The sequence below is a fragment of the Balaenoptera physalus genome, assembly GCF_965194825.1.
Source record: "Balaenoptera physalus genome assembly, chromosome: 13".
Taxonomy (NCBI): Eukaryota; Metazoa; Chordata; class Mammalia; order Artiodactyla; family Balaenopteridae; genus Balaenoptera; species Balaenoptera physalus.
Genome location: NC_138892.1, coordinates 7,031,940 through 7,052,285, shown reverse-complemented (window position 1 = coordinate 7,052,285; position 20,346 = coordinate 7,031,940). Strand labels below are relative to the sequence as shown.

Genomic DNA, 20,346 nt, shown 5'->3' with positions numbered 1-20,346 from the left:
AACATAGAATAAATTGTTTAGTTTTGGAAATTCCAAATAATCAATCTTTATAGCCACATAAAAGTGTCTACCTATGTGACAGGCCTGATGTTAACATACAAGAAAAAGTCTACCAATGCGTCTCCAAAGTCAGCATTATGAGCATACCTCCCAATGCTGTGACCCTTTTTGAAACTGTCTGCACTGAATGAATAAAAAAAAGGTCCAAGAAAGACATATTACACCACATTAAGCACATGTCCTTCAAGCATCCCAGTACTAGAAATTTAAGACAAGCAAGACCAACATCTGAGGTTGGTCCAGAAGGACTAACCAGTCAAAGGCATGACCTAAGGCCCTCACACACCATAAAATCAGTGAAACTGACTGGGGTTCCTCAGCATCTGAGAGGAAGCGTCCAGCTCCCATTAAGGAATAAATTGGGGATGGGGATGCAAATAATTAGTGCACCCTGAGGTGACAGTTAACTCCACTAGCACACCACTTCACAAGCGATATTATGGAATTCCACTTTATCCCTACTCTGAGAATACTAAAGCTGGAAATTCCAAAAGTTAGCCGAACACCAAATACCCCTTAAAAGAACTTTAAATAAGATCCCTCCACAGTGCCCTGCAGAGAAAGATCTTGGAACTCCTAGGAGCCAACCAACACACACAGACCCAAACACACATTAGCCACAACTCCAAGTAGTCACATGTTCTCTGAAAAACGTTTTTCCTGATAACTACTTCTTGCAAAGAGAAAAAATACAAGGCACATTCAGCATAGGCTAGAATATTTCTGAGAAGCACAGACCAGCAACTGGGATTTGAGGAAAAACTGCACCCCGACCAAGTCTTACACTCTGTTGGAGAAGGAACAGGCTGAAAACTAAAAAGTGAGGCTTTTAAAAGCCAGGTAAGGGACAGCCTGCATTTCTCAGGAAGTCGCCTATGACTAAAACAAAAGCACAAGATGGGGGCGGCGGGGGGGACTACCTAAAACCCCTGTAATGTTTGACCTGAAGGAGAGCCTTCACTGAATGGATGAAAAAACTGGAGCCTTGGGGAGGTAGGTAACTTGGCCAGGGTTACAGTTTATTTGGTGGTAAAGCTGGAAGTAGATTCCTGGACCTCCAAGTCGAACTTCAGTGCAGTTTCCCACTTCACCAAGCTGCCACCCCATTTAAGACGTTTTATAAAACTCCTCACTGAGGCAGTTAACATAAGGGTCCAATTATCATTCAAAGATCTGTCTGTTAGATAATAGCTCGAAAATTCCATCCATTTTACAGCATTTATCAGAGTCATCTAATCTTCAAGGGAGAAAAAAAGCAAAGAGGAAAGGGGGAAAAAAAAAAAAAAATCCCAACTTCGATCTGTCCCCTAAGGGCAAACTAAAGGGTTGCAGACAGTGCTAGTATCCACAACCACAAAAACAAGCAATAATCCCCACCCACGGGCCCAGGAAGGCGGCCCCTCCTCTGCACCGCCCGCCCCCCGCAACTCAGTAAATTCCACTCCCATCCAGGCGCACGGGAGATGTTCCACCTCCCGCCGCTGACAGAGCGGGCTGGGCCGCATCGGCCACTCTCCTTCCACCACCACTTTCCCCCACCCCAAAAAGGACCAGAAGCCTAGAGCACCACCGGGCCCCCAAACGAGCGTTCGCTCGCACACGGGGACCACCGGATCAAACACCCCGCCCTGCTCACCGCGGCGGGGGAGGGGGAGAAAACCCCACGCAGGAAGTGTGTCCCGCGCTCCACTCCCCGCCCCCAGGGCCGGGACCTTGCGCCCTGCCAGCCGGTACCTGCCCTCCGCCCCCAACAGGCGAGAAGCAGCCGCGTCCACATGGCTTCAGGTGTTCACATGGCAATAAACGGGCCCCCGGCCCTCCCGTGGCAGGGGCGCGCTCCGGCGCCCCAGCTCCGCTCCCGCCCGCTAGCCCGCCCGGCCCCTCCCCAAGCCCGGCCCTCAGCCCGCCCGCCTCGCCCCCAGCGAAGCGGCGAGAGCCGCGGGATACCCGGGGCTGCCAGGGACCCCGGGGCGGGCAGCGCTGACCCCGCCGATCCCCGGGCGCCGCCCGCTCACATCCGCCGCCTTTGCGCCCGAGGCCGCGACGAGCAGGTACCTTCCCCCGGCACCCTCAGGCCAGGACCGGTGCCCAAGCCCGGCCAGACTCCCAGGCCGGCCCGAGACTCCTCAGCGCCCTGATGCCAGGCCGGAGCCTTTCCCCTCAACGCCCCGAGGCCAGGGCAGGCCGCTCCTCTCTGCACTCCCGGGTCGGGCCGGGCAGGGACAGTCGCCTCAGCAACCCGAGTCCCGGCCTCGGAGTCCTGGGGCTCAGCACTCCCAGGTCGGGCCGGGCAAAGACCTCTGCCCCCAGCCCCAGAGGCCAGACACCCTGCCTGGCCCTAGCTCCTCAACCCTGACCTCTGCCCCTCCCCCTCAGGCCCGGGCATGGGTTACCTGCGGGAGCCCCCCGCCCGGTCCCTCGGCTTTGGCCGGGGGCGGGAGGGGAGGGAGCGGCGGCGGACGGCGCTGCGCGGGGTGGGGGTGGGGGACCTCTGCCGCCTCCAGCTCGGGCGCCGGGGCCGGCGGCGGGGCGGGCCGGGGCCGCGGCCCCTGGAGGCTCGCTCCGGCCCGCGCGCTCGCTCCCCGGTCAGGCGCGCCTCAGGGCGGACTCTCCTGGCGGAGGCCGCGGCCGCCTCGCAGGGGCCGAAAGCGGCTCGGCTCGGGGTTTTTTCTCTCCATTCTCCCAACACACAGGAAATAACAGAGCGTCAGGTGACGGTTCGCGGCCAATCGAGAAGCTCCGGGCCGCGGCGCGCGGGCGGGCGGGAGGGAGGGCGCGCGGCGGGGGCGGGGCGGCAGGGGGCGGGGCCGGCGGGCGCGCGCGTGCCCACCCGCGTGCGGCGGCGCCGAGGCCTGTGCGCGCCGGGCCGCAGGAGACATCCGCCCCGCGGCCGGGGTCGCGCGGGTGTCCCCTCGGCGGCCGTGGGGTGCGTCGCGCGCGTCTCGCCGCTCGATCAGTGCCATCTTGGCCCGTAGCTCCCGGCCGTCCTGGGAGTGGCTGCGAGCCAACTTTCTGGGGAGTTGGTGGCCCTGAATCTCTCCTTAGGATTTCTGGAGTTCCCTGGAGCCGCCAAAGCCGGAATCGCCTCTGTCAGCCTTGGGGAGTCCGCGGGCGAGGGCCCACTCTCCTCCCCGTAACCCGCTTAGTGGTGCCGGCTCCTGCCCGCCTAGCGCCCTCCCGGCCCTCAGGCCTAGTGCCCTCAACGCCTCCGCCCCTTGGCGCCGCGTGTCCTTGGATGAATGACTTGGGCCCTCTTGGGACTCAGTTTCCTCCGCAATACAAGCAAGGAGTGGGGAGGCCCACCAACCTCACATGTAAAATAGATGCTCACCAAACGCCAGCCGCCTTCGCCTGAGGCGGCATTAAAAAGCTGCCATGCCTGGCTGACTGGACCCAGGGTCCAGAATTAATTTGGAGATAAGGTGGAGGATTTGCGGTGCCAAGGCCTCGGGCCGTTCCCAGCCTTCTTTTGCAAATCTCATGTATGTTTTATGGAGCAAAGAAATGGTTGTCATTTTTTTTCTTTTTAAAGAAAATCTCGGTTGTAAAACAGTCAGAGATGTTTGTGCCGCCTGACCCACTGCTATCAAAAGTGAGAAGACCAGTGAGGCCAGGTTGTGCTTGGAGTGTTTGTGACCCTCCCTCTGGCTCACCCAGAGACCTGGCCAAATTCTCTCCCCACTCCGGGCCTCAGTTTCCCGTTGGTACAATGGGAAGGAGAAGAGTGTGGACTGGATGTCCCTAACGTTGACTGAAATTGCTGATTCTAAATTAGACCCCATCTGCCCTAGATGTTAAGGGAGTATGTGGCTTCCTTTCCTGAAGCAACCCAACTTGAAAGTAAATTGGAATTGGAAGAAGAGGGTAGCAGGTGGAGGCTGATAGGAACCAGGTGTGGCCTGGGGGCCCAGTTTCAGTATATCTGAGGTCCATAACTCCCCAGGGCCTGGCTCTACCCTTTCACCTCTCACCCCACCTAGACAGAGACATTAACGCTTTGCCTTGCCTTGGGCCATGCAAAGAGGGTCCTGGCTGTGGCGGCACCTGCCCCCAGCAAAGGGATCTAAGGCAGGGCCTGAGTTGGTTCTGGCACCCCAGGAGGATATGGCTGGGGAAGGCAGTGATTTCTCCTGGCTTCTGTCCAATCACACAAAGTGGGGGCCGGCTCCAATGTGGGTCAGGGCTATTCTTGGAGACTTGATTCCCCAGCACCTCCTGCATGCCAGGCAGGGTGCCGGTCTCTTCCGGGGGCAGAGCTGAACAGGCCGCCAAGCCCTGCCCTCTGGCTGTTCCCATTGTTCTATGAGTTTCATTTTCAAATTCTCTGGCACCAAGACTCAAAAGGCCAGTGCTGGCTTCTGCTTGAGTCAGAGCTACAGAGGGAAAGAGGGAACTCTCAGCACAGACCCATGTTTTCTGGACAAACACAGAGAGATGCATGAGAGCTTCCACTTGGTGTTGGGAGCACCCTCAACTTCTTGAGAGACTTCAGGAAGAAAAGGGAAGGAAGCCCATTTCCTTAGAGTCTCCTGCCCCATCGTTCTTCCCTTCCTTTCCCTTCTTCCTCAGCTCATTCGGGTCTCAGACTCGGGGACCAGAACGTGAAATGGATGGTGACAAGCTATGCAAAGCCTCATGCAGAAGGGAAGGAATGCAGACAGATAACTGAAGTCCAGGCTCTTGTTTGTTCCTGCCTCCTGTCCTGAGACTGACCCTACAGCCCCCTCCCCACCCCTTTGGACCCTGCCGGAACAATGGCTAGTTAACCTCCACCTGGAAACTTCCCCAGTCCTAGGGCTAGGCCAGCCTGGACCTCTTCACCCCTAACAGCCACTTTCCCTTTCAGTACCATTTGGAAAAAGAACATGTGTGGGCATTATGACCAACAGACAGATTTGAGTTACGCTTGGGCTGTGTGGCCCTGGACTAGTCACTTCACCTCTCTGAACCTTGGTTTCCTCAGCTGTAAAATGGGGATAATATGACCTCACTCATAAGGTATTATGGGAATCTTAAGAGAAATGCATAAAATATTCAGTACAGTATCAGGCACACATTAGCAATAGCTACAGTTCTATGATGTGGACATACAAGCAGACTGAGGTTCAGAGAGGTTAAGGCACTGCTCAAGATCCCATAGTGGCCAGAGCACAATAACCGGGAGCTCCCTCCTCTTTGATCACATTAGTGTCTTCTATTGTTCTCTCACTGTCTCATCTGTGAGAATCCTGTTTTTCTTTTTTTTTTTGAATTTTACAATTTTATTTTTTAATACAGCAGGTTCTTATTAGTTATCCATTTTATACATATTAGTGTATATATGTCAATCCCAAGAGAATCCTGTTTTTCCTACCACGGTTTAAGGAAAGGACAGTAGATTAGTTGGAGGATTTTTTTGTTTTTGTTTTTTTCTCTCTCTTCTAGCCCAGTCCACTCAAAAAATACATATTGAATTGAATCAGTGTTTTCAATTCCAGAAGCAAAATTAATCCTTTCCTTCCTCCTCCAGCTCCGAGATGGCTTTTGGAAACCCTGTGTCACTCCCTTTATTACAAACTCCTCTGCCCTCCTCCAGGCGCCTGGGCCACTCCGGGATTACAAATGGAGCCTTCTGCCTCTAGGTCACTGATTCCGCTACCATCTGTCAGCATGGATTGATTGAGGAGACTGGCCCTGCTCGGCAGATCAGTGACTTGTGCGAAGTGAGCTGGGCTGTCGGTGCCTTCAGCGGCAGGCGGATGTCCTTCCTCTCACTCGCTGGCTCTCTTGAGCACAAGTACCGCCCTCACCTTTATCCTTCAGTGGGCCCCAGCTCTCCTTCCTCTTGGGAGGGGCCTCCCGCTAACTCTAGCACGCCAAGAGGGAGGCCTCCTGGAACTCCTGCTCAGTCCTCCAGGAGACAACTTACCAAAAAAAGCCTCTGGTTAACAGAGTGGGGAACCCCCCCCCAAAGCGTCCGGCAGAGCCTGTCCCAAGCCAGGCACTTTTCCCACGCAAAGCACAAACATAAGGGTGGCCTTCATTCCACACAGAGCACCTGCTGTGTGCTGGGCTGTAAACCCTGATGGAGGGAACATAGGGCCTCAGAATAAGTCTTTCTGGGGCAAGGGCAGGGCAGGCTCTAAGGCTAAGGGGGTGGGGAAGGCTCCAAATAGAGAGTCCGGGAATACCAAGCCTTAGCCACGTGGGGACAGCCACTGCAGGTCCCAGGAGGGCTGTATGCAGTGCAGGGCTAGGGGAGCGAGAGATGAGGCTGCAGAGGTGGGCAGGGGTGGGGTCCTACAGGGCCTTGTATCTGTGACCCACTTGGCATGAACTGGTTCCACAGGGTCTCACAGTGACCTCTGCTCAGGAGATTTGCCCCTCAACCCCGCCTTCCACCTCATTCCTCCAGGGCCCAAGTTGTGGCTCCCTCCTCCTCAGCTCTCACTGATCACACTGGGTTGTCTGTGCCTGTGTCTGCCTCTCCCACAGGACCGTGAGCATTCACAGGGCAGACACCTCTGCTTCCCTCGGGTCTCTGGCATCCTCTGCAGGGTAAGGCACCATAACCATAAAAATGATAACATTAATAATGACGATACAGCCCAGAGGAATCCAAGCTTACTGGGAACAGGCCCTGTGTGTCTGTAGCGACATGATGAGGTTGGTACTGATCTCATCCCCACTTTACAAACGGGACGACTAAGGGGCAGAGAGTTGAACAACTTGTCTCAAGTCACACAGCATGGAAGAGGCCAAGCTGGGATTTGAACCCAGGTCTTTAGAGGTTGCACTCTTAACCACCAAGTTTCCCAGCACTGGGTAAACACTGGAAGGATGGATGGACACAGACGGTTGGTGGGTCCCAAAGTTTGCAGGCGGATAGGGAAACAGACTTGAGGGGACAGCAGGGTCGGCACCAGTCTCCCCCCACAGGTAACATGGTAAAGCCCTGGAGACTGGGCAGTTTGCAGGCGTTGGACCCTCAGACCCCATGCCTGGAAGACCCAGGCCTAACCGACAAGCAGCAGGAGCCGTGCATCAGCACACTCGGGACACTGCGGGAGACAAAGGCAAGCAACGGGAGGCCCCTGCTGGCTGGCCTCACAGAAGATCACCCTTCAGCCCACTCAACACTCCTGCCACTAGTGCCTCGAGTCTCCCTGGGAAGTCCCTGGCATGGTGGCCCAGCACAGGTCACGGAGCTGGGGGTGTAGCCTGGTCTCACTGATCTGTGTCCTTTAGCAAATCATCCAATGGCTCTGTGTCTCGATTTCTTCATCTGGAAATTGGAATGCGTGGGAGGAGGGGCCAAGTGGCCTGCCTGCCTCCAGGAAGTCGGGTCCCTTACCTGGCTGACCCCGTTCACTGCTCCCAACAACAGTGGGAGGCAGGGATTGTCATCTTCATTGTGCAGAGCAGGAAATGGACACACAGAGAGGTTAAGAGACTTGCCGGAGGTCACACAGCTAGCAAGCAGCAGAGCTGGTTTGAACTCAGCCTTCTGGCCCCCGAGCCCCCGCTGAGTCACTTACAGCACTGCAGAGTGTTAAAGTGAAGATGGAATGATCTAACAATAGCAGTGACAAAGCCACGTCTAAGCACTTCACCTGCGCTAACTTGCTTAATCCTTACAACAGCTCTCCGAGGTGGGTACTATTATTACCTCATTCTGCAGATGAGGAAACTGAGTCACCGAACAGCTAGGCAGAGTTGGAATCTGAAACCAGGCAGGTTAGGCTGCAGAGCCCCTGCATCGCTTTATCACAAGAGAACAATAGGGAGGCTCCTTTCCATTGGGATTATTTCTGCTTGAAAGCTCAAGACTTTTAGCCCCATCACTGTTGGGCTCCACGGGAAGGCAGTGCCGCATGCTGAGGCATGCTGGGAAAAGACTTTGTTCCATCCTGCTTTGTTGACATGCTCTTCATTTTAAGCCTGAAACCCCAGCTTCCTGTGAAGAATTCAAACCGTGGAGAAAAATGTGGCCATGATACAGCCACTACTTCCTGCGCCTCCAGTGTTCCCTGAGCTTGGGGCTCCGTGTGTGTCCTCACACTTAACCTTCACAACACCCAAGTAGCCCCCGCTTCACAGCTAAAGAAACTGAAGCCCAGAATTGCTAACAAGATGCCCAGAGGCACACAGCTGCTAAGTAGTAGATCTGAGACTTGTCCCCAGGTCCTTCTTGAGAATCCTGGCTCTTCTGACCACAACAGCTGCACCCCCATGGGGTACGTGGAGGTGGGGAGGTGGGTCTTGTTTGCTGGGCGTTGAGGGAAATGCTGCTGCTCATCTTCCGCCACAGGCTGGTCCCTCAGTGTCACAGTCCCTGGGCCACAGGGAAAGCACCAGGACACAGGTGTGAGAAGTGTGGACATCAATGTCCCCTCCACTCCATCTCTCCCTCCAGTGATTCAAGAATGGCTCCCCTGCCACCAAGGTGATTGTCTTCCGGAAGCGGTCATGCCCTGTGAGGTTCCTCATCACTGCCCTGCATCTCCCCGGGAGCTCACAGGATAACTCCAAGGCACATGTGTGATTCCGGGGAAACAGAAAGCAGCAGAGTCAATGGATTCTCCAACTCCCAACTGGTCTTGTTGATTGCAGCCTCTTTTCCCGGCCCACCCATCCCTGCAGCAAACTCATTACAGTTTCCAGAAGCCAGAAGCCTTTGACCCTACTACCCCTGGCTCAGAGGTTGCTGGTGGGCCCCAAGGAGCTTCAGAATTCAAGTAAATTCTCATCCACCTGGAACACAAAGCCCTCGCCTGGCCCCAGCCACCTCTCCAAGCTTCTCTCACACGTCCCTTTCTGCTTCTTTGCCAAACCAAATGGGTTGTGTCCCTACCATGTGCCTGTCTGCTACCGGAAGCAGGAAGCCCTTCTCTCTTCCCTACAGAGTGAAATTATACCCTCTTTCAAGTCTTACTCAAATGCCACCGCCTCCACGAAGCCTTACCTTAACACTCATCATAAATTCACTCCACAAACATTGATTGAGCCCCTACCATATGCCAGGCATTGAGCCCAAGGGTCCCTGTTTTCATGGAGCTTACAGTGCCATAGGACCATTAGAGCAAACAAATGATCACATAAATAATCATTTGGTAACAGCCATGAAACACATTAGTAAGAAAGTGGGCAGGTGCACAGAGGGTGTATAATGGGACCCTGGGTCTTGGGGATCCAGGACATTTGAGCTGAGACCTGAAGGACAGATAGGAAGTTGCCACGTGATGAGGTTGGAAGAGAGCTCCAGGCAGTGGGCACAGCACAGGCAAAAGCCCTAAGGCAGGAGGGAGCGAGTAGATTTCCAGGAATGGAAAGGAGGCCAGTGTGATTTCAATGAAATGAGTAAGCTGGAGATGCAGTTAGAGCGAGACAGTGCAGACCACGAAAGGCTTGGGGACTTTATCCCAAAGGCAAAAGGGGGAACCGCTGAAGGATTCTGAGCAGAGAAAATAGTCAACATTCATTTATAAATGATCCTGCCCCGTGGCTGAGTGTCTCCTGAAAAGCCTAGGCTTTGCGTCCGGCCACCCCTGAACCTTGGCTGTCTGGTTGTTTGGGAGTGAAGTTTTCAAACCCCTCCTCCTGGACTGAGCTCTCGAGGGCAGGGCTGACCTCCGGTTCTCCCACGTCATCCTCAGCACGTGGAGCTACTCCAAAAACATTTGTGGAACGAACTAACAGATAAGACAAGACACTTACCAGCATTTCCCCCGGAAGAGGCCAGGCTGCCTGGGGGGCCTTCCACGTTCTCTGGAAATCACAAAATTCAAGGGTTTTAGTGAGGTCACTACTCAGGGAGCCCTTGATAGCACAGCCGGCATCCCATGGATGCCCACGCCCAGGGCCAGCATGACACCGCACAGGCATCTGCCCGTGACCGTGTCATGAATGACCAGAAACAGAACCAAAAGATCCCAACAGCTGTTAAGGTGCTTTCGAGTTTACAAAGCACATTTCACAAGCAGCCTCACCCAGGGTCAACCCTCTTGGGTGGATACAGTTGCTGCCCTGTTTTACAGATGAGGAAACTGAGGCCCAGACAAGGCAGGGTCTCTGGCAAGTCATCTCAAAGCCAAGACTAGAACCTGACAACAGCTCAGGCTACTTATGGCTCCCATGGGGTTAAGAGAGCTTTCTGGAAATTTTTTTAAAAAATGTTTTAAAGTGACATATTTCATCAGGATGTCTGTCAGCCAGCAGTGGGAGCCAACACACCAATTCTCACAGGCCGTTCCCCCTGCATGTCAAATCTGCACACTCAGCCCCAGGCCCTGAGGCTGGTGGCTTAGCCCAGGGCACGGGAGGGGCCTGAGTGATGAATCCTTGGCTCCCTGGGCTTGGTGCTGGCACAAAGCAGGTGCTCAGGAGACTCTTGAGTGTTCTCCAGGGGAACCTGAGCTGATCTGAGGGATAACAATAGAGAACACTCCCACGGCTCTCACGTGTGCCAGGAACCATGCTAAGTGAGTTACCCGCATTAACTCCGGTCACCCTCACAACAAGGCTATGAGGTGAGTACGCCAATTTATCCCTATTTATAGGTGTGGAAACTGAGGCTCAGAGCAATAGCTCATTAGCCTGTGATCACACAGCCAGTGAGTGGCAGAGCTGGGATTTGAACCCTTTAAGCAACCCCATGCCCTGGCTGAGTGAGTGAAGGTGGGCAGAAACCTGTGCATCCTCAAGGACTGTGACCATGTGGGGTGCCCCTCCTCCACACGCTTGATGACCGTTATTCCCATTCCCCATATATCCTGTGTGGGCGAGCAGTGACAAGCTGGCATGGTAACTACCTCATCTCCCCAGCCTCCCCTGCCCTCGTCCCGTGGTCTCTGGGCTCCCTTTACCTATCCTGCCACCTATGGGCTCCCGCCCCAGTTCCTTTTTGGTAGTAGGTGGGGTGTACAAAAGAAAGGGAGGGCAGAGGGCGATGCTACCTTGAGAAGGCTCCGTAAGCTCTGGAGCCTCAGCTTTTTCACCTGCAGAATGGGGATATTAACATCGCCCGCCACAGAGGGCTGCATCCACACAAGTGCTTAATCCATGACCTCACACCTAAGTGCCGGTTCCAATTATTCTGGCCTCAGATACCCCTTGAGGGGGAATCACTCGTCCCGTGAGCAGGCAGGCTCAGGGAAATACGGTGCCCACGGTCACCCAGCATCGATCACCCAGCACAGCACAGTGGAACAAGGAATGAGCGGTCTGTCTGACTCTGAAGCGTGAGTGGAGCAGAGGAGGGAGGGTAAATGAAACGTTTGGGTCTTCCACGTAACTCAGCGTCACACTGCCAGGTGTGGGCTGGGTTTGGCTCCCGAGTCCTGTATCCGCCCACTCCCAAGGCTCTCCCCAAATGGTGCACATCGAGTGGCGTTGGGGGAGTCCTGTGCCCTCCTGGGAGCCACTATCTTGCTGGACCCTCTCAGCCCCCTTCCCCAGACCAGGTGAGGTGTGCTGGTGGGGACAGGAGGAGCAGTGGGAAGGCCAGACATCGAAGTTGTTCAACTGTGGGCTGACTGCAGAATAAAAGGGAAGAAAGCATCCTTTCCGGAAAAATCAATGGACAGATGTGACCGCCCAAGTCACAACCTACACGGAAGCCATCCAAGAAAATCAAAGAGACGAGAGAATTGCCACCCCTTACAGCAGCTGAGAGAGGTGAGCGAGCCCAACCCCCCATCAGACAGATAGGAAAACTGAGGCCCAGGGTGGGGCCGTGACTGGTCCAGGGCCCCACGGTATGTCTGAGGCTCTGCCACATGTGAGGGTGAGGGGTGTCCAGTCCCAGGTGGCCCATTTGCAGTGGTGGGCGGGCCCTTGTGGTCCTCATGCCTCACAGCCCAGCCGTCGTCCAATTCCCTCTGGTCTTGCCCACATTACCAAGGGTGTCCGTTTAGCCTCGCGCAGAAAACACCAAATCTCTGAGGCTCTTCCCTGCATGCTTTTGGCTTCTGGGGTGCTCTACCCCCCACCCCACCCCCCAACCCTCACATGTTAGGCAGAGTGAGGGAAGACTGTATTCAATAAGCTACTACATAGTTGTGCAATTAGAACAGAGCCTGCCTGACTCGCAGTAAGTGCTCATAAATGTTAGCTTTTTTTTTTTTTTTTTTTGGCCGCACCAGGCGTCTTGTGGGATCTTCGTTCCTCAACCAGGGATCGAACCCGGGGCCCTCGGCAGTGAAAGCACCGAGTCCTAGCCACTGGACCGCCAGGGAGTTCCCAATGTTAGCTATTATTACTAGGCACGATTATCCTGGCCCACAGACACTAGATGCTAGAGCCTTCACTCTCCTGCGCTGACTTTTCTTTGAGCTAACAGTTGTTGAGTGCTTTCTGGGAGCCAGCCTCTGGGCCCACTGCTTTGTGAGAGTTATCTCGCCTAATCTTCACCACAGCCCTGTGACTTAGGTACTGTTATTACCCCAGGAAACCAAGGCTCAGAGAGAGCAGGTGAGTTGCCTGAGGCAACACAGCTGGTAAATGGCACAGCCAGGGTTGAACCCAGGCAGCCTGGCTCCCGCTATGAACTGGGGGGAGTTGCGGCCCTGATCTCTTGCAGGAGCTTCCAGTCACGTCAGGGTCCCAGGCAAGAGAAGCTGCTCCAGGAACCCTCACCCAAGTTGGGGACCAGGCATCTACTCTGATTCCCCAGCAATGTTGGCCCCGGCTCAGAGTGGGGCCTGGGCTGGGCCTGGCTGCCAGAAGTCCTGAGACTCCAAATTAAAAGGAGACCCAGGCTGGTCCTTAAATTCCCAGGCTGTCCAGGAATCCCAACACCACAAGGCCACCCTGAGAGAAGCTAGAACAAGCCAGCTTTGTGTGCATCCTGCCCACTCTCATCAAGTCAGGCTCTCCCTTCTTCCAGAACTGGCTCTCACTGCCGAGAGAAGGTGTTCCCTCTCCCCCTTCCCCTTCCTGGGCTTCAGCCACTCAAGGTGACTGGCCTGTTACACCTGCAGCTCTCTGCTCTTACCCTTCCTTCTGGTGGTACACCCTCCCCTGCCTTAGCCTGGCAAACTCCTACTCATCCTCCAAGACGTTCAAATGCCACCTCCTCTCTGAAGCCCCTCTTGATTGACCTGTCAGAATTCACAAGGGTACACCAGGGAAAACTTTTTTTGTTGTGCCTCTAGGGTGCTGGCATAGCCAGCTCCCTCATAATCACAGCTGCCATTAATTGAGCACCTGCTGTATACAGGTGCTGCACCTGCAGTCTCCTTAATCCCTACAACAAGCCTGCAGGTAGAGTTTACTACTACCAGGTCACTGCCTTTTAGAACTGCATCTCTGAGAGATTAAGTAACTTGCCTACGGTCATATAGCTAGAAAGTGGCCAGGGAAGACTGCAACTCAGGGCTGACTCCAAAGCTCCTGGGGTCCATCAAATTGGGGGCATACAGAGGGAAGGGGCTTGCTGTTCTTCTTCCATCTATATATGCCAGGAGGGTGGGCATACGGCTCCAAGTGGGCAGGCTCTGTGAGCCTGGGCTGGGTGAAATGAGCTGACCAGCCAGTTGGAACCTCGACTGGTACTCCCAGCACCTCTGAGAGAAGGGTCTCGAGCCCAGGCCTGGAACGGACCCAGCACCCTGGCCTTGAGGAGAGTCTATCCACTGTTCCTTCCTTCTCCATCTGACAAAGGAGGCTCCATGGGGCACCAGAGCCCCGCAGGCGAAGGCGAGGTGCTCCTCACACACAGCTCCCTGGCTCCTCTATGCAGGTTGGCTTGTGGGCCCAGGACCTGAAGGAAATGCTGGGGTAGATGAGTGAGCCCGCCAGCAGTTTCCAAAAGGACATTAGCCACATGAGGCTCTCCTGCTTGGGGCAGATGTCCCGGTCACAGGCATAGCTGTGGCTTGTCCCCACATGTCAGGCTCCGTGGGGAAAAATCCCCTTCGGGTGGGCTTGCCCAAAGGAAGTGAGCCCATCACCCCTTCCAGGGTGTGAGGCAGGGTGACTGTTCCATCCTGGTGGCCCACCTTCCTGGGGTATCAGCAGGTCTGGATCTGTTCCCCTGGCTTCCAGGCACACACCCACTCTGTGCTCAGCTCTGGGCGGGTGCTGGGAACACTGAGAGGAGGTCTTAAAAATCCTGTACCCAAGAGCCTGACAGTGGCCACACCTCTCACAGCACTGTGAGAGGGGGCATGGGGATGGGCAGGGCGCAGGCCCCCAGACCATCCAGGTTGAGGGCAGGGAAGGCTTCCTGGAGGAGGCTAACTGAATCCAAAAGGACTTGACCAGGCAAAAGAGGCAGTGAGGTCCAGGTGAGGAACCAGCTCCTGGGGAAGGAGGGCTAGAATGAGGGCTACAGTCTGAGGCCTAGTGTGTGACAGGCTGGACCCAGAGGGCCTTCCCCTGACCCTCCATCTGAGGTGGGCTCCTGCCTCGGCTTCTCAGCTCAGATGTCTCCATCCCTGCTGGGGTCTGAGCTATGGCCTGGCCCTACTAAAGCCCCACTCTCTGTGTTCTCTGGAGACCTCCTCTAGAGACTGACCACCTCTGTACATGCCACTGCTCCTGCCTGAGCCCTGCTGCAGCCCAGAGCCTAGAGCTGTGGTTGCTTCCCAGCCCAGGTCAGGCTCAAGCTCTCTGCCCTCATGTGCCTGTCAGAGGAGACAAGGTCCTGGGACACCTTGCCAACACCAGCCCGGCCACAGAACCCGTTGCCACCCTCCTGCAGCCGGGGGCAGACCCATCTCTGGCCTTGTATCTTCGAACCCCATCTGAGCCTCAGTCCCTGGCTCTCTGTCTCTGGTTACCCTTGGGAAGCAGCTGTGGGCAGAAGTAGCCTTCTGAGACCTCAGGCCGCCCAGGCTAAGAGAATGACAGGACCGTGACCCTGGCTGGGGACAGAGAGACCTTGCAGGGAGGCAGCCAAGATGGGGCAATGGCTGGGGGTCAGGAGAGCAGCCTGGGCTTCCTACAGAGTGAGGAGGGGGCTGGTGTGCCAGAGAGGAAGGAGGACCAGCTCCTCCCCGCCATGCTGGCCTGTCTGTCTCCAGCACTTTCACTGTAAAAATAAATGGAAAAAGCACACACCAGACAGAAAAAAGGGAGGAAAAAAAACAAAACAAAACCCCAAACCGCCCCACATGGGCTCCCTCAGCGGGTTTGGGCCAAGGCCTTGGCCTGGGTTACTTGCTGCTGCTTTTCCCGGGAAGCTGCTGGTGCCAAATTTGCATTTACCACAAACAGAGACAACACAATGTCATAATCCTTCTCCTGTCACTCTCCCCTCTCTTCCTCCTCCCACCTCAGACACGCACGCTAACACAAAATGACGGCTCCCTCGACAGCCTGAATGAGCAAAGCCCTCGATCTGCCTCTTAATTGCTGGCGTTTCTCTCCGGCCCGCGCTCCGTGCCCCTCGCCCAACTTGCAGCAGACCACCCACGGCCCCCTCCTTTGTCCCGAATCACCGCTGACAAATGGCCTGCTGGAGGTGGAAGAATAAGCCTGGAAATAACGGTGGGGGGAGAAGCCAGCCCCGGCCCACCCCCGGCCGCCTCTGCACCCTCACTGCCAGGGTCCCAGCCACGGAAGCTGGCTGGACCTCAGGGGACGGGGCGGCGGGGGCGGGGGGGGCGCAGCGAGAGTGACTCAGCCCCTGGGACTCTGACCCGGAGCCCTGCCCTTCACGCCCGGGCCGCCGCGCTCCCAGAGCAGCCGTCTCTCCCCCCTCCTCTCCCGGCCACCCTCCCGGGCACCGCTCTGAACATCCCCCGCGCTCCCCTCCCTCCATGGCTCTTTATGGCAGTTTCAAAGCTGCAGCCGCCGCTCGAGCAGCTGCGGCCTTTGATGGGGACAAGGCAGTGAAGGCCGCCCGGGAGGCCCCTGCCCGCCCCCGCCCGCCCCTCCCCGGGAGCCTCGGGCCCGGCAGCGTGGCGCGGCGGAGCGCCCAGCCGGCACGCCTCGCACGCCAGAGCAAACTTTCGTGACCGGAGGGAGACACACGGCGCATGCTGCGTTACCTTTGCAGCAGCATCCTTCCTGGCACTTGCTCCAGACCCCTCCAACAGCCCAGGGCGACCGGCCGGAGGAAGACAACTCCCAAGTGAGGCTAGGGAGGAGGGGAAAGGGAACAAGGAGAAGGAAAAGGAAAGGGGGCAGTTTCTCGTCTCTCAGCCTCCTCGCGGCTCCTCCTGCCCGAGCCGGCAAGTGAAGTCACAGGGCCGGGGCGGTGACATCAGCCGAGCCTCTGACATCACGGCCCCTGCCAGATCTCACCTCTGCAGGGTGGAGATGGAGGAGCAGCGGGGAGGAGGGGATGGATGGAGGAGGGAGGGGAGCACAGATTCCTCCATCGCCCTCAAATGCGGAGAGCGCGTGCCAGCGTGGGGGGGGGGCGGGCAGGGGAGGGGCGGGTGGCTCATCTCTGAAGAATATGTTTTATCTCTACAGATAGGGGCGATTATGTGTCTATAACTGGCCCCCGAGTGAATGGCTTAAAAGGGCCGAACGCCCACCACAGGCAAGAATCACAGCTGACCGCTGTTCTTGGAGCCCAGTGGGTCAAGGCCAGCGTGACGGGTCGTGGAGCACCTACTGTGTGCGGGAACTCGCACCCAGCATCTTGGGCGGTGATCGCAAACACCCGGTGTGGCACAGAGAAGGAAGGGCCTCCCCAAGGCGATGCAGAAGGAAGATGAGCTGGGATTTGAGGCACGTGGCAAAGAGGGTGGGAAAGGGCCAGTCACGGCCAGCAAGGGGGCCCAGAGGCTGAAGGGCCAGCCAGGCAGCTTCGGGGCTTTTTGAAGCCTTTCACCGGCTGCAGGATCAAGGCCTTGGATTTGATTACTCAGCCTAGGCCACCCCCCAGCAAAGTTGGGCTTCAGTAGGCGCAGGCAGAATGCAGCAGTCCCCATCACCCCAAATCCCATCTCCAGGGGTGGCAGCAGCAGGCAGCCTGCCCTCAGCGTGTGGCTAGCAGCACCAATTCAGTGGGCTGAGCACCTACTACTACGCGCAGTCCCAGCACCAGGCATTCATGCTCCCCCTCTTACTCCGTGGCAATGCCTGAGAGGCAGGCACCAAAGCCCCATGTCAAGGTGGGGAAACTGAGGCCCAATACATGGTGGGACAAAACAGAGACCCAGGTGTCCAGTGCCTGGACTCCAGACCACGGCCAGATCCTTGGCCCTGCAGTGCCCTCGGCCTGAGCCTCCTACTCTACAGCTGCACAGACCATCCCCGATGCCCACTTGCTTTAAGTAAACCATGAGTGCTCTAGCCTCTGCCCTCAGATGAGACACCACGCAACCTGCTCTGCTGTGTTCCCTTTAGCTCAAGACCCCAGCCCAGCCCAGGCCCCGCCAGGCCCCAGTGTGGCAATCCCACCACAGCACCCTCTTCCCTGGCACCATGGAGCACCTGGGCTGCTGAACATCGGCTGCCCCTAATTCGGCTCACAATTTCATCTGAGCTCCTGGGCCTGGCATTGGGTGAGGGCCTACTAAGCGCCAGACTCCAGCTATCTCATTTCACCCTTCCCACATCCAGGATGTCAGGGTTAGAGGCCAGGAGACCGGGCTGCTCCCAGGGCCTGGAAAGTACTTCCCTTTCTCCCAGGCTTTCCCCAAAGCCTGAAGCTAACGTTCCCACCTCAGTTCTCAGGACTCCGGCCATGCTTTGCACCGGTCCTTCCCCCACCAGGACCTGGCACGGTGCAAAATCCACACCAGCCACTCGGTAAAACCTTGTAGTAAATTGACCCTACTCACAAAAGATGTGCGCACAGGCGCAAACACCAGCGAGGAAACCCAGAAGAAACACCTCCATTCAGTTCCCTAAACAAACCACGCTCCCTCTGGTCTCCAGGCCTTCGCACCTGCTCTTCTGCTGCTTGGAACACCTCACCCCACCGTCACCCGTTCCCTGGCTGCATGAGGGTCTCAACTGAAACATCACTTCCTCCGAGAAGCATCTCCTGACCCCCAGGTCCAAGTGAGATGCGGCTTTCCATGTTTATCCCCCATCATAGCTCCTACTGAGTGTCCCGGGAGGCAGCAGGAAGTGGTGGAAAGGGATGGGGGCTCCAAGGCAGACTGCTCGGGTTCAAATCCCGGCTTCCCAACTCACTCACCGTGTGACCCTGGACAAGCCACCTGACCCCTCTAAGTCTGTTTCCTCCTTTGTGAAGTGTGGGCAAGAACAGCAGTGCTGTTGAGAGGGTCTCAGCACAGTGCAGACCCTCACCAGATCCAGCAGAACTGTGCCTGCCTGCCTCCCCAGCCAGGCTGCTCAACCAGCCAAGGAGACGGGTCTGCTTTGTCTTCTGACCCCTGGCACAGGGCCTGCACACAGTGGGGATTCAAGAAATATGCACCGAGGAAACCAGGCAAGGTTGGTTGACACAGTGAATTGGAGAACTTTAATTCAGTTCGGCAGGCACCTGGTTTTAAGTCTTGGCTCCACCACTTCCTTCCTGTGGGACTGTGGGCAAGTTACTTAACTTCTCTGAGGCTCATATGCTCCACCTGTAAAATGGGTATAAGAACAGAACCTGCCTTATAAGGTTGTTGTGAGATTACATGAGGAAGGGATGCAAAATGCTTAGACCAGTGCAGACTCGTAGCAGGAGCCAGATCCGTGTTAGATGCCATCATTACCTTACGTGATCTGGGCCTGCGAGGTGCCACAGAGGACAGAGGGGAGTCTGAGAGAGATGTGGTGCAAGTGGGAAGGAAGTGGACTTTGGAAGAACACAGACCGGGCTCTGACACAACCTCAGTGAGCCTCAACTTCCCACTCTTGAAGGAATGTAACTAACGCTCCTTACTTCGCTGAGTTTTTGAGTGGGTAACTGCAGACAAGGAATATGAATGAGCCTACCACAGAGCCGGGCACTTAGTAGATACAGAATAAATACGAGTTCCCTTCAGTCCCCTCAAACTATGGACACACATGGACAGTTATTCAGTAACTTTTCACAAACATCTCAACGTGGGTGAGGTGGGATCACCAAGTGGGGAGCAACAGATGCAGAGAAGAGGCTTAGAAGGGACGGCAGCTGGGGGAGGCACCAGGAAAGGCTTCCTGGAGGAGGAGGTGTGTGAGCTGGTTCAGGAAGGTTCAGGGGAAGGGAGGAGGGAGTAAGTGCATGGACAGAAGACCCAACCCCCCAAAGGCAAAGCACATTCCAAAACAGCAACTCAGAGGGTAGAGGGGGCACTGTCGCCTCTGTTTGGGAACATGGGGTTTTGGTAGCACAGTGGCTGAGCTGGAGGGCTCCATGAGCACCAAGGTTTTGTGCTGGGCATGTTGTCATGGATACAGGCCAACAACACAGAGACCAGAATAACTGAGCTGGGTGGGATGCTGGAATCATCTGCCCCAATCACTCTACAGATGGGGAAACTGAGGCCCAGAGAGAAGAAGGGACTTGACCAAGGTCACATGGTAGTTCAGTGGCAGGGACCTACCTGCCCACACTTAGTCTCACAACCCCTAGGTCAGAATTCTTTTAATGGTAACGGCAAAGACAAGTTAATGGTACTTACGTAGTGCTTATTGTGTGCACCTGTGTCTTAGCTTCTTAGGAAGATGAACTCATTTGAGCCCCACAACAACCCTCTGGTGAGGGTCTACCATTACTCCCATTTTACAGATGAGCAAACTGAGGCCTAGGGAGCTCAACTGAGTTGCCCAAAATCACACCGCCAATAAAGAACAGAGCCAGGATTCAACCCCAGGGTATCCAGCCCCAGAATCTGGGCACTTAACCAATACACCCGACTGCTCTCATCATAGCATGCATCCATCCCATCATGCAAGTGTGCACCCATCCACCCAATCAGGCATGCATGCATTCATTCAAGCAGTATTTATTTGAGCTCCTACTGTTCCAGGCACTCAAGAATCAGCAGTGAATGCACAGCCAACCCCACGGAGCCCTGCCCGCCTCTCTGTGACCCATGCTGCCTTGTACTGTGCCCAGCCAACTCAGAGCTCACTAAAAACCGTCCTCCTGAAAAGCCTGGTCTCAAATTTAGCTGCTCAAGACCACAGACCGCTCTATTGCTGGGAAACCACAAACCAACCCCCTTTTAAAAGCCATTATGTCGCTTGCTTAGGAAAGTGGGAGTGAAGACGATTGATCCAGTATCAATTTCTGGGTAGAATGGTGAATTGCATGGATGTCAGACGCCTCACTGGCCCAGGGGAAAAAAAAAAAAAAATCCTGCACATCAGATTTGGAAATAGTACACGGGGCTTGAAGCAGTCGAGCGAAGAAGTTTAATGGTTGAGTTTTGCCACCACAAGAGCTTTCAACAAGTCCAACCC

The 20,346-nt window shown here is 55.7% G+C and overlaps 1 protein-coding gene across 7 annotated transcripts in view; it reads right to left on the bottom strand.

The window, feature by feature from the left end:
- TCF20 (transcription factor 20) overlaps nt 1-20,346 on the bottom strand; it is a 169,449-nt gene that overhangs the window by 95,056 nt on the left and 54,047 nt on the right. Inside the window, exon 1 of one of the 7 annotated variants that reach the window (XR_014252490.1) lies at nt 9,757-10,715. The exons of 1 other annotated variant lie outside the window; for it this stretch is intronic. Coding sequence is in view for 4 of the 6 variants with exons in the window: in XM_082420561.1 (XP_082276687.1) it covers nt 9,757-9,924 (168 nt within the window). In the remaining 2 variants the exon portion in view is untranslated. Of the gene's footprint in view, nt 1-2,453; nt 2,765-9,756; nt 10,716-20,346 lie in introns of those variants that run through there. 5 more of the 7 variants (XM_082420562.1, XM_082420561.1, XM_082420559.1 and 2 more) reach the window with 5 other exon arrangements.